Raw genomic sequence first — 13,307 nt, forward strand, 5'->3', positions numbered from 1 at the left:
TTGGTGCCTCAGTTCGAGACATAGCAGCTGGAAGGACTTCTGTGTCCTTTAAGAGAGGAGAAAAGAAAGAAAATGAAATGTAGCTGCTCCTCTCACAGGGGAGAGGAAGCTGTGACTTGTGCAGTTGCAATCCTGCCCCAGGAAGGTTTTTCCTCCCTCTGTGACTTTCCCCACCTGGAGTTGATTTAATCAGTTCTGCCTGTCCCAAGGACTTGCAGCAGTGGTGTGATGCTGTTTCTCTGCATTTTGCAGAAGGGAGGGGAGAGCTCTGTCTGGACACTGTCCTCAAGGAAGCCGTGCCGTTAGAGTATCTTCTATGTAGCCCAAGTCAGAGACCCACAAGATCAGGGCTTTTCGGGAACAAATGGCGCACAGAGGATTAACAGACTGCACCTTTGTCATGTGTTCAACCTGCCTGGGCTCGGGAAGCATCACTGCCAGCAGCTCACAGAGCCTGGGCAGGCTGTGGGTGCCCAAGAGCCAGCAATTTCAGGCTTCCTTCCCTCCTCCTGCACAGCCCGCTCTCAGGCCCCCAGGGGCAGGCATTATGTCCCCTCCCATGTCTGGAGAGGACTTTCAGAAGTGTCCCTATGGCCCTTCAGCTCCCCCCTGCCGTTCTAACCAGCAAGTGTTGAACAAAAAGCTCAGGAACCTGAGCAGAGCTTTGGCAGAGCCAAGCTACCCAACCGAAAAGCTGTCTCCCATAGCTTCCCTCTGCCCAGGCACGCTTCCTGCCTAGGGTTTCATTGTCCCTGCTCGGGGCACCTCTGACACAGCTGGCCTCCAGGTACAGGGCCCTGGCACTACAAGCCTGCGGGTGCTGCCCTGGCAGCTGTGTTGCCCTGGGTGCCCACCACTGTGCTTCCTTCTCCTCTTCCCTCCTCTCCTCTCCACCCTCCACAGCAGAGCTGTGCAGCCATGGCAGGGCACACTGCCAGAGACCAGAAGGGGCAGGGACCACCAAGAGCAGGGCTGCAGCCGAGCTGCTATAGCGAAGTCTTGGGACAGGGCTGCCCTTCAGTAGGACTGAAACTCCTCTGTCCTGCAGTGGCCTTGCCCTGCCCCACCAAAGCTCACCCACCGCTGAGTGCGTATGTCACAGCCACCAAGGAAAGACCCACAGTGTCAGACACAGTGCTTTGCATAGAGGTCTTTACTGATCAGATGGAAGCACTGCTGGTAACAGCCTGGCTGGCCGGCACTGCTGCTTGTGATCCTGGAGGAGGCTTTTGCTGGACATCAATCTTGGGAGCCTCTGTGCCTCAGAGGCTTTCCTGGATCCCACCGTTGTGCATTGGATCTGCTCCCCAGAGCTGAGGAACTGAATAGAAAGCTCTGCAGCCTTGCGTGCAGAGAGAGGTGCAGGGCAACACTACAGTTCTAGTCAAGACACATGTGGTGAGATCTGCTTCTGGCTGGAGAGATCAGAGCCATGGTGCCTGGGATGCGATCCCAGCCTGCAGGGCTCCACACCATGAGAGCTGTCAGGAGAAGACCCCCTTGGCCCAGGGTTTGCAGGAAGTCGAAGGAAGAAAGGGCAGTGCTAGGCAAGGGATATGTTTGGAGATCTGATACAAATCCATAAATCATCAGCTTCTCCCCCTTATCAATAGACCCAAACATTCGCATTTCCTTGTCAATAGTTGCTTATCAGTAGAACCAGGCCTCTGTCTCCTCCCCTTATCAGTAGTCTGTGCCTTGTTCTGCTTAGTAAGCATGATAGGTGTTTACAACAGACAATACTTTTGTTTAAGCAAGGGGTTCTTCTAACTGTTACAAATTGAGACCACAACGGATCATAATCCAATTAAAATTTTATTAATTATAGCAAGTAGAATATGAGCAAAAACAGCGCTGGACGACAGGGGAGTCTGCGCTCCGCCAGCGTGCCTGTATTGTTCCCTTGTACATTTGTTAACCCTGTATCAATGTGAGGAGGTTGGAACCAGATTTGGGTGCGTAGCCCTGGTTTCCCAGCGCTGCAATAAAGCACCTCATATAACCATGCCGGTGGTTCCCCCTGCATTCCCCCCTCGCCAGGCCGTGCTTCCCTCTGGGCTCCCTCCTGCTCGCCGCCCTTTTGGCTCTTGGACCCTGCCACCGCTGCTCTCTCCCCCTCCGCCTCCTCAGCGCGCCCCACACCGCTGCTGCTCCGCAGCCTCTCCGGCTCGCTCCGGCCCTTCCCCTCCCCGGGCTCACTGCCCCCGACCTTTCCCACGCGCTCTTCCCGCCCCCTCTGGCCTATGCCCAGGGGACGGTGGCCCAGCAGGGCCTGGCAGCAGGAGGAGCGCCCCGGGGCATGCTGGGAGCTGTAGTGCTAGGGCAGCGGCTGCCGGCGGCCATGCTGGTGTTGGGTGTTGCAGCTTCTGCTGGGGCTGCGGCCCAGCTCGGGGGAGGGCCGGGGCCAGCGCTGAGGCGAGCGAGCCCCTGGGGAGATGGAGACAGCCCCGCTGTGGGCACGGGCACCGGGCACCGCGACTGCCAGAGCCCCCCGAGCTGCCCCAGCCCGGCCTGCGCCCTGCAGCTGGCCCTGGGCCTGCCCAGGAGGAAAGGGGAGAGCGCAGAGAGGCAGAGAAAGAAGGGCCTGGGCTGAAGAGTTTCCCTGGCAGGACGGAGAGCGGGAGCTGTGGTGAGTGCCCGGCCTCTCCCAGTGCTGGTGGTAGGTTTGTTACTTTTTAGTCCTTTTCTCCAGAGTTCAAGCAACTATGGATGTGTGACACTGGGGAAGTCCGTTGGTTGATGGCAATAAACATAAATGGTCATTGGCTGCTTTGGCTGAAGTCTGTGATTCTTGAAGCTGCACTCAAAACACCTCGTTATGTCCCCTCCCTTTGCTGGCTCTGTGGCACGGGCAGCTGAGCACCGCAGAGGGGCTGCGTCCGCCGCAGGGTGTTTCACTGTAGTGACAGCCTGGGGTTGACAGGATGGTCACTGTGTGAGGTCAGGCTGGGGTGACAGCAGGGACACGGGCAGCTCAGGGCGGTGACAGGCCCAGGTGTGACAGGTCCCCCTCCCCTTGGGGGTGCTTGGAGCTGCACGTGACACGAGCCTTTTGTCACAATGCGCTGGGTTGCCTGGGTGCGCTGTGTTGTCGCACCTGGCGAAGGCTGGGGCAGAGGTGCTTGAGTCGCCGTAGAGGCTGGTCAGGCCTCAGCGTGCTGCACGCGGGAGAGGACACTGAGGCCAAGCTAGGGCTCTGGGGAACTCTCCTCCCCTGGGCTTTGAGGAGGACTGGGGCAGGTGCCGACATAACGGCACGGCTCACTTGCTCACTTGCTGAGGGCCGTAGCCTGGAGCTGTTAAGGTGGCAAAGCCAGGGCCTCGCTACGCCACGATGGAGGCCTGAGGCTCTGTCAGCCGAGGCTGCCTGATGTGTCAGGGCCTGGCTGTGGCAGAGTGCTGCAACCTCCAAACGCCATTGGCCAGCACAAACTCGGCCCGTGCTGCTCACCCCAGCCTCCTCGGTGGGCTTTGCCGCGAGCCCTCACCTTCGTAGAGGCTGCAAGGCCTCTCTCTGTCATTTGCCGAGCTAGACACAGTAGTGGAGCAGGCACTGCCTGGCCCCGACCATGTCTTGCATCCACTACAAGTTCTTCTCCAAGCTGAACTATGACACGGTCACCTTCGGTGGCCTCAACATCTCCCTTTGCGACCTCAAGTGCAAGATCATGCGCAAGGAGAAGCTGAAGGCAGCCAACTGTGATCTGCAGATCAGCAATGCCCAGACCAAAGAAGGTACGTGTGCGCAGCATGTGCAGGGCTTTGGGGATGTCCTGGCTGGCGACGTTGCAGACCACCCCATGACGGCCGCAGCCAGCGGCAGCCGCATTCTGCCTTTTATGGCTCATCCCCACATAGCATGAGTGAGCCTGGGGCCCATCCCGCCAGGTGGCAGGAGCACCAAGAGGGTAAGCGGTGCCGGGGATTAAGTGGGGTGGTGCCATGAAATCTGATTTAGCGTCCTGCCAGCTACACCAGTTTGTCAGATGTGCACACTGAGTCACAATGTCCAGAACAGAGCCCCCAGCTTTCTAAACCCCTGAGGGGAGCCTAGGTGAAGCTAGGTCTAGCCTTAGTCTCAGGCTTGGTCAATGGTTTATGTCCAATGGAATGTTGAAAAAGAAAATCAAGGTAGAATCAAGCTAAAATGATTTGCATAGAAACCAAAGATGAAAAAAAAAGGAGACCTTCCCACTGAGACACAAAGTTCAGAGTGGACCCCCTGGCTTTCTAAACTCCTGGTGGAGCCTAGGTGTGGCTGGATCTAGTCTTAGTGTCGGACTTGATCAAGCAAATGTAAAGCACTGAGCAGATGAGAAGTGTGGCTTTGGACGGATTAAGCTCCAAGAAATAGACAAAGGTGGCAGGCTCTCTTCTGCATTCTTTCACTCTGGAGCACCAGCAGCAGAAGTGACTCAGTTAACAGTGGCGAAAGCAGTGGATCTGAGTTTTCATGCCTTCACTAATGCCTGGCTTGTTTCAGAGCAAGCTAGTCAGACTTTAGAACCTGGTTTATGCAGGTGAGACTGTGGTGGTTTGTTTTTCTCCAGAGATCTATGGGTTTTGTAGCCGAAGAGAAGCAAAAGCACCTTCAGTTAGTTCAGGAAAGCACCCCCTGTATTAGCAGCTGTCCTGTAGTGACCTCCGAGACCATTTTGCTGTTGGCGTTCAAACTGTTTTTAAAAAAGGAAAAAGATTTAGCTGCTGGTGTTTGGTTCTCAAACCTGAAAATGTCTTGAAAGGTACTGTTAGTGTGTTCAGACAGCGAAAGCACGATGTTACATCTAAAACTTGGCTTCTGTATCTGTAAAGGCCTTCTCTGAAGTGCCGTGTAGTTAATTATGTATTAATACATGTCCCTTTGAATGTCTTTTTCTGTATTTCTGTTGGTTTCAGAATACACAGAAGATGCCCTGATTCCTAAAAACTCTTTGGTAATTGTTAAAAGAATCCCTGCTGGAGGAGTTAAAGCTACGCGCAAAACAGATGTTACGTAAGTGTCCACACAGCCTTGCATTCTCTGCTGTTGGTTTCAGTGTGTGAACTGTTTCAATGCATGTGAGGCATTCGGATTGTATCTAGTTAAAGCTTCCGTTAATTTTTGTTGTCACTAGGTAGATTTTCATGTATCGGTCCCGAAACAGACTTATGTTTTCAGGCCGGCTGGGGTATGGGGTTCAAACTCCAACAATGGAAACTTTTAAAATGATTCTATAGGGTTTGTTCTTGGGGTTAATTTTTCTGAGAGCCAAGTCGTAGATCCTGTTTTGTCTGCGTGGAGAGATTCCTTGTTATATGTGTTTGCTTTTATGGCTTTTCTAGCAAAGACAGTTCAGCAGTGTGGTGTAAACTTAAAATTTGCTCCTGTCTCAGAAGAGTCTGGTTCTTAGTGTTTGACCTTTTCTTGCATTTGGGGGAGAGGGACAGGATACGTCAGGTATTCTTATGCCCCAAATGCGTGGGGTTTGCATACTAGCCATGCAGGAAAGACCGATGCTTGCCAGCTGGCAAACCATGCAAAACAAGAAGTTCCATTCAAAAGCGATTCCTATTAGTTTCCCAAAGCCAGTATCTGTTTAAAAAGAACAGTATCATAAAGTGTATTGCCTCTTGGGCAAGTCCAATGAAGGAATAGTTAATCCTTTCCAAACCTGGAACTCAGTAAGCAGCTTAGCACATTACCAGAAGTTGGTAGCTATCCTCCTAAGGCTGTTTTTACCCTGAGCTGATAGGCGTGTGGATGGCACCCTTTCCTTGTATTGTAATGCTGCCATAAAATGAGAGGATAGATGCTGCTAGCACCAAAGATCAAATACGTACCTGTATGTGGGGATAAGGAAAGAATGGCACTGCTCTTCTAGCATTGAAAATGTATCGGGCAGATCAGCTTTCTGTTCCTTCAGCTGGAAACAGTGCAGAGACAGCTGACAGAGTGCTTAATGTTGGGGCAGGTTGAATGTATGATGGAATGGTGGAGAGGCTGCATTACTTGCCTTGTAGTCTGTTCTTCAAGGTAAATGGATGAAACAACCATTGTGTTGTAATCTAAAGTACTTACTTACCTTCAGGAAGTAGGTGGATGTAAACAGCAGCCTCACTGTTTGTACCTAAATTCCAGAGCAGCCTCTGCTCCTGGGACACTTTGGATGATGTGTGAATTGTTTGTTAACTGTACCAGGGTTGCATCTCTGACTCATGATAGACAGATGCAGGTCAGTGAGTAGGTGGAATCGCAGCAAGCTTTCAGATGGAATAAGTATTTCTTAAAATACTGCAGCATTATCGTAAAGCAAATTCTGGCAATTAAGACTTCTTTTGGTTTTTTTGTCACAGGGCTCCTCAGTCACGCAAAATCCCAGGAGCAGCTTCTTTCAGGTGATATTTCTACTACTATTTTTAGTCAATAAAGCGTATGTAACATGTCTAGTACTTTGGCACTTTGACGGCTAAGTCCGGTAGACACCTGAACACAGTGCTTGGGCTTCCACAAAGAAACCCTGTTCTAAAGGATAAGCTGCTGACAGTTTTGTTATTTCTTTGTCAGATGACTGATTTTTTTTCACTGAAGTAAACTTGCCCTTTGAAGTGTTGGGACTATCACTGTTCCGCCGTAGAAACTAAAGCACTGTATGTGACACCCGTTTGTAATACTAGGGATGTACAGATTGCCTGAAGTTACATTCATAGTTTGAGGGTTGATTATTTAAGAACACAAAACTGTAGTACCGACTTGACATATTTGATACTTGTGTGGCAGAGAAAATATCTGAGGACTTTCTCTTGCACTGTTGTGTTCTGTGGGTCTGACTTCATGACAAAGTAGAAATGGGATTTTGGAGGTTTTTTTAGTTGCACTGAGTGACCAAGAGATAACAGTTTGTGTATACAAATAAATTTCCACATTCACTAGACTCTCAGAACATAATGTTTTGATGTTTGGGTTTTAGAAATGATTTTTGGTGCTTTCTGTTGGGTACAAGTGCTTTAAGTTCTGATCACCTTTCTGTCTCCTCCTAGAAGTCAAACCGAGCCAGCGAGCAGAACATCAGAAGCAGTATGTAAAAACCCACCCTCACCCTTTTTTCTACACACTGCACTGAATTCTAAACAATGTAGCTTTGTGTTAATTTTCCAAACATTAAGTTCATCTGTCCTCCAGTAAAACATAGTACAGATTGTAATTCAAATGTACTGATTCATCACAGTGAAAACTGAGTCACGCCATCAATTTGCACAGTTCTGATGTGAATGTTGGGATTTATGCCTAGTAATGCATGGTATTTCCTATTGCATATGCTAGAATATGTCCTGTGTGCCTTTGTGTTGTGCAGATAGTGCCTGATCATCTTTAGTTCCTGCAGGTTCCAGGTGTGCACAACTGAACTTGGTGCCACATTCGAGATCTGTCTGCCTGTAGTTAGTAATGTTGTGAGTTTGTACAGCCTTTTCTGTGCTTTTTGTAAAAACTGCACTTAAGTAGTAGTTCTCTGCACACACTGTGGCCCACTCCTAACTAGTGGCCTGAGGACTTCACTGTGGCAAGCTACAAGCTGTGTAGGCAGCTGGGAGGGAGGAGTATGTTTGCAGTGGAGGAAAAAATGCCGTGACTGTGCTTTAAATCCATGCTTTCATCATCATGAAAGATTGGGTTTGGTCTGATAGAAAGAAGAATAATAAGAATTCTCACACTTCCCAAACTAATTTGGATAGTATGTCCTGTGGTCTATTAAAATACAAGAAATATTTTTTCTCCATTTTTATGGGCTACTCTGTCATAGTAAACACCTTTTTTTTTTTTTTTTTTTTTTCCCCAATAATGTGAGCAGTTTCTTTTTTTCTAGACAAGTTGGCAGGTTACTTTTATGGCTGATGGTTCAGATTGGTGTTTGGGTTTGGTGGGGTATGGTGAGTTTGGCATCTTTGCAGTTATTGAGAAGAAGGGCAGAGTTCATGTTTCAGGGCTGCTTTTTATCTTGACAGGCAGCTACTATGTTCATCAAAGCATAACTGTATAAATGCATGTTTAAATGATGAGACATTAACTGATTAATTTACAAACTACACTGCAAGTAAGTATCCTGTAGTGATGCTTCCTTCTCAGATAAACTTTAGCATTTTTCACAAGGGCCCCGCTCTAAGATATTCTGGAGCAGTAAGTCCCTCTCAAGCGAATTGGTTAGTTTAGTTTTGTCTCATTAACCACATAGGCACTTTTCAGCTGTCATAGGTTTGGACTTTATTCTGAACAAATACAAATTACAGTAGGTTGGAAATGCCTCCTTCAGTGACACGCAGAGGATATAGTGCAGATTTTCAGACTCTAGTAGAGGTTAACTCTTGCTATGTTTCGATTATAGAACTTGAATATGCGTTTATTTTTTGCTGAACAAATGAATGACGAGTCTTCTGCATCTGTTTCTCTGGCCCAGCTTTCAAAGGTGTGTGTGTATATATATATATCTATATATAGTTGTAAAATACTTAAAAGTAAGTGTTTCCTTCATACTTTTAAGCCTTACTTGCAGTCTATAGATGGATAACTGTTGTAATGTGAACAAACCTTTAATTTTTAATAAAGTATTTGTTTTAACTTTAAAAAGTATGTATAATTTGGTACTGTGCTGTAAAAAGTACTTGCCAGTTTGGGAAGACAGAAGGGGAGTACCTTCTCAGCCTCAACATAATGTTGCAGCGTTACTCATCTTCAGGACGTAAAGCAGCAGTACCTCAGAAGCTGTTTACTGTTTTTCCTAGGTTTCATTAATTTTGTGTTGGAATCTAACACCATTTTTACAAAAGAATTTAATTGGCTGTATGTTATGGACATTTCAGGGCAGTTTGCAACAGCTGAAGTAGAAGTGTTTCTGGAACTTGGACAATGGCACGGCTGGTTTTGAATTTCTAGTCATTAGAGGCATAGAAGCATTCTTTGATACTGCACAGTTTCATAAATTCCAGCCTATAGACAGTGGAGAACACAATCAAATTTGTTTGAATGCAGACTGTGTCAACTGTGTAAATTGTGTACTTGATTGTTTAGAGGAACGTATCAACGTGTATCTACGGTGTATTAGCAGATGTGGCCACTTGAAAATGTTGCAATGGCCTGTTTTGGGATGGAACTGCTTGCTCTTTTGGCTCAACACTGTGTAACTTTGGCAAGACACTAATGACTGCGCTTTGTGAAAAAGCGTAGTGCTAGCCAATTGAATGAAAAAGATGGGAGCTAGTTCTTTCTCCTAAGAAGAGGGACAGGAGTTCATTTCTAAGAACGAGAGGTCTCCGCACCGTCAGCGTCTTCCCTCTCTCACTGAAGAAATTAAACTTTGTGCCTTTGGCTGTCAGTGCATGTGTCCTTGGTTCTGTAAACCCATGTGAAGTTTTACTCTCAAATGTGAAAAACTGTCCAAGTGGTGTGCACATTTAATCTTTTGAGAAATGCATGAACAAATTGTAAAGCAGCTCAAAACTCTTGCTTAAACACATTATTCAGACTGGCTTAGCACAGGGGCAGTGTGCTGTGAAATATTTTTTTTTTTTTTTTTTTTAATTACAGTGCATTAAATGCCATAGTTGAATTTTGATCTATTCCTAGTAATGTTTTGTGGGGTTTGGATATGTTTTGTAAACTGTTTGGGTTCGAACAAATTAGTCAAATGTCTGCAAAATTTCCTGTAAACATTAATGGAAATGATTTCATAGATGTCCATCTGGATCATATAACTGATAAGAAAAAACTGTGTATGTGAAGAAAACATTTAATAAAATGCAGAAACTGGTTGATTGCTCTTGTGAACGAATGGACGTAGAAGTGAAGACATACGTGGCTGATCTGAAAGCTGGGAGGTTGAAGGTCCATATCTTTTACAGTCACTCCCTTCGACCTTTCTTGTATATGGACTAGTGTGTAATAAAAACATCAGAAAAATCAGCTGGCTTCAAGATCTAGTTCTGCACATGGGTGGTATTACAATATGTACATTAAAAGGACACAGTTCCCTGGAAAAGCCTGCAGGTTGTGCTCACTGTAGTTAAATCCCTTAGTAGGAAGAAGTTAGTGGGGGGGGGGAATGCAGTTTGGATTGCCTACAGGACACGATGGTCACATTTCTGCTGAAAAGAACCTTGTGTCTTGCTGAGGGACCAGAAAGATTCCCTTCGGTGCTTCTGTGTCTGATGCTGAATTTCAGCAAGCAAAAACTACAGCCCTGCCGCTAACATTGTGTGTTCTTTTTAATGCTGCAAAATGTAAATAATATAACTTGCAGAAATCTTTCTCAATTAAATGCACAGTAGCTATCTTCTCCTTCAAATGGGCTGGAGCTTCAAAACCAGTAAACTACTGCTAATGTCATTTCTTTCACTCATCACTTCAGTCCACTTGGAAGAAAAGTGGATCGGTTACACAAGTCTATGTCAAGCCTCATGTTTTGAGTGCTCAAGAATGCTCTTTTCAAGTAGGCTAGCAGGCACATAAGCATCGTGAACAAGCACAGAGTCTCCCCAGCGCACTCTCAGGACAACTGTGTTTCATAGAAGCAGCTGTTTTCAGGCAACATCAGCTAGCACAGTGGTGCTCTTTACAGGATTGAGCACGTGGTGTTGTCTTTGACTGGGTGAGCTTGCGTGTTTCTAATGTGTGTGTCAAATAATTCCGTGTCAAACAGACTGCCAACCTGGCTGAAGCCAATGCTTCTGAAGAAGATAAAATAAAAGCCATGATGATACAGTCTTCCCATGAATACGGCCCAGTCAAGTAAGTGTTGATAATGTCAAATCAGTTCTTCGATGATTATGGAAAAACTGTGTAGATGTTTGTTTTAACAAAAGAGACACATGCATACCTTTTTCTTCCTCAAACCGTTCTAGTCACATGAAGAAGCCCTTGGGTACACCTCCACCATCATATGTTTGCTTTCGCTGCGGAAAACCTGGCCACTATAGAAAGGACTGCCCAAGAAATGGGGTAAGATTTGGGGGACTCCCGGTGTTACTTTCTGACCTTGTTTAATTTCTGACCTTGGCAGTCAAATAACAAATACAGGAATAATCGTATTAAGAACTGTTGCTCTTGAGGTGAAATACAGAGGTTGCATGGCAATGCTGAAAAGCCCTTCAAAGTTCAAGGGAAAGCCAGGATTATAAATGTAATCTTTTCCTTTTTCTAAGCCACAGACACAAAATAGGTCCATAGATGTTTTCATCTGTGAATTTACATGCATATTTTTATGTATTTCAGTATTACTGGAGATGTTTCTGTTTTAACACTTTCTAATGACAGTTCATGTTTTCAGTATTTTGTAAGAAACCAAGATGTTTCTGTTGACCCCATCTATTGAATATTTGTGTGGTTTACTGACACAAGTCTCTGGCTGAGTATTCATGCCCTTTAACACTAGTCACTAAATGTATACGCATGAGGCGTGAATTCAACCTTCATCTATAGCTGGTGAACAGATGTTTCTCCATTGGCTGATCCAGAGCCCTGATTTAAGCTTTCCCTCTGAACTGTGCTTTGGGAGAGGAGCAGGTTTGTGTCTCTTCTCCCAGTGGATCACGAGGTAAGGGATATTTCACCCTTAAGAAACCTGCTGTTAAGCCAAAGAATGTCGACTCAGATCAAAACTCTGTTTAAGCCTTTCACAGAATCATAGAGCCAGCTAGGCTGGAGGGGGTGCATCAAGTCCAACCGATACTTCAGGACTGCCAAATCCATCACGAACCGTGTCACTAAGGGCCTCATCTACGTGTTCTTTTGAACACTTCAGGGACAGTGATTCCACCACTTCCCTGAGAAGCTGACTTAGGAACAATAGCTGACTTAGGAACATCCTGGCCATGTTCATTTAGGAAAAGAAGTATTTTGCTTGAACAACCTTCACGCTGGGTAAAAGGAGAGGATTTAAAGGCTTTTGCTTCTTACAGTCATCACTGAGCTGTCATTTTAAGCGCAGGTCTTAAGATGAGGTATGCCTGCGTATCTTTTCTTAACAGGACAAAAATGTTGAGGCTGTGCCCAGACTGAGAAGGAGCACAGGAATTCCAAGGAGTTTCATGATAGAGGTGAAAGATCCCAACACAAAGGGTGCAATGCTGACAAACACTGGAAAATATGCGATACCGATTATTAATGCGTAAGTATGGAATGAACTGACCTGACCAAAAAGCGAACGAGAGAAAGCATGCATAAACATCTGAGCGGACATGCTACCAAGTTGGACTGCCTCTATAATTACGGGAGAGGAAGCGCAGTCGTTGCATTTTAACCTTAAAATCTGTGATACTTGCTCATGTGAAAAGAGGGTGGTCATTCATACTTGTCATGCGCCTGGAAGTTGGTCCGAGTTGTGATGCACCAAGGATCTGTATTTCTGCAAAACATTTCAGTAGTGTTGACAGGGGAGACATTCTCTTTGATAGCTCATTTTGCTTCTGGTTTATGTTTCAAATGCTTCTTACAAAAATTTAACCAATAGCTGTCGGATTGAGATTTCCTCCCCCTCCGAGTGTTTGTTTTTCGGTGTTATGGCTATAGCAAAGTAGTTTCAGCTCAATGCCTACAGTTCAGAAGGCTAATGTGGAATGAGAAGAATTCTATCTAGTATCTTCTTCTGATAAAATGCAAAGCTTGGGAAAGTATTCCTTTACCCATCTTTAAATTTGTTCTTTTTCCTTCCCCACACGCCCTCCAGGGAAGCGTATGCTAGAGGAAAGAGGGAAAGGCCTCCATTTTTACCAGAGGAGCCATCCTCCTCCTCTTCTGATGGTCCTATTCCGGATGAGCTGTTATGTCTCATTTGTAAAGATATAATGACTGATGCAGCTATTCTTCCCTGCTGTGGAAGCAGTTATTGTGACGAATGTAAGTGTTATTCCCATGTTGTTAATTCAAAACATCACATCTGATCTTCAGAAAGCACAACCAACAGATAACAAAATTACTTTGTTACCTGTTCTAATTAAAACCTAAGTATACCCTGACTAGGAAAGGACTCGGCTCGTATAAAGGGAAAAAAAAAAAAAAAAAAAAAAGGCAGAAAACTTGTTTCTCTTTCTACAGATCCAGTTACATCCTCTTTACATGCAGAGGAGTGCCTAACTGTGCAGGTGATTACAGTATTAGATATCAAATGTTTGTCCACAGCCCTTTCTATCGTGCAAAATTATACAGCCAGATACTTAGGCATTTAATCCACATTCTTCTCCATGGGAGAGCTGGTTCAAACCGTCAGAACTCAGACCTACCAATGCTTTTTTTTGAGATGTGCTTTGCTCATTAACTTTGGGGTCAATGACTTCTTGCTGTA

At 45.9% G+C, this 13,307-nt stretch overlaps 1 protein-coding gene across 2 annotated transcripts; it reads left to right on the forward strand.

The window, feature by feature from the left end:
- Positions 1–3,569: 3,569 nt before the first annotated feature.
- Positions 3,570–9,970, forward strand: LOC136006417 (E3 ubiquitin-protein ligase RBBP6-like). 2 transcript variants are annotated; one of them, XR_010609123.1, is made up of 5 exons: positions 4,811–4,993; positions 6,334–6,375; positions 7,018–7,054; positions 8,358–8,438; positions 8,833–9,970. XR_010609123.1 is itself a non-coding variant. In XM_065664432.1 (3 exons), the coding sequence occupies exons 1-3, from the start codon at positions 3,570–3,572 to the stop codon at positions 7,160–7,162; spliced, it is 408 nt and encodes a 135-aa protein (XP_065520504.1). In that variant the 3' UTR covers positions 7,163–7,259. The 2 variants fall into 2 exon arrangements, 1 of the variants encoding a protein (XP_065520504.1); XM_065664432.1 differs by lacking the exons at positions 6,334–6,375; positions 8,358–8,438; positions 8,833–9,970 and adding an exon at positions 3,570–3,735 and having other exon boundaries at positions 4,897–4,993; positions 7,018–7,259.
- The last annotated feature ends 3,337 nt before the right edge of the window (positions 9,971–13,307 follow it).

This window comes from Lathamus discolor, unplaced genomic scaffold (genome assembly GCF_037157495.1).
Source record: "Lathamus discolor isolate bLatDis1 unplaced genomic scaffold, bLatDis1.hap1 Scaffold_186, whole genome shotgun sequence".
Classification (NCBI taxonomy): Eukaryota; Metazoa; Chordata; class Aves; order Psittaciformes; family Psittacidae; genus Lathamus; species Lathamus discolor.

Bases quoted from the DNA above. Each gene is read 5' to 3' on its own strand.
- LOC136006417 (XM_065664432.1), top strand. From the start codon at position 3,570: ATGTCTTGCATCCACTACAAGTTCTTCTCCAAGCTGAACTATGACACG. The intron at 3,736-4,896 runs GTACGTGTGCGC...TGTTGGTTTCAG, and splicing joins CAATGCCCAGACCAAAGAAG to AATACACAGAAGATGCCCTG. The intron at 4,994-7,017 runs GTAAGTGTCCAC...GTCTCCTCCTAG, and splicing joins ACGCGCAAAACAGATGTTAC to AAGTCAAACCGAGCCAGCGA.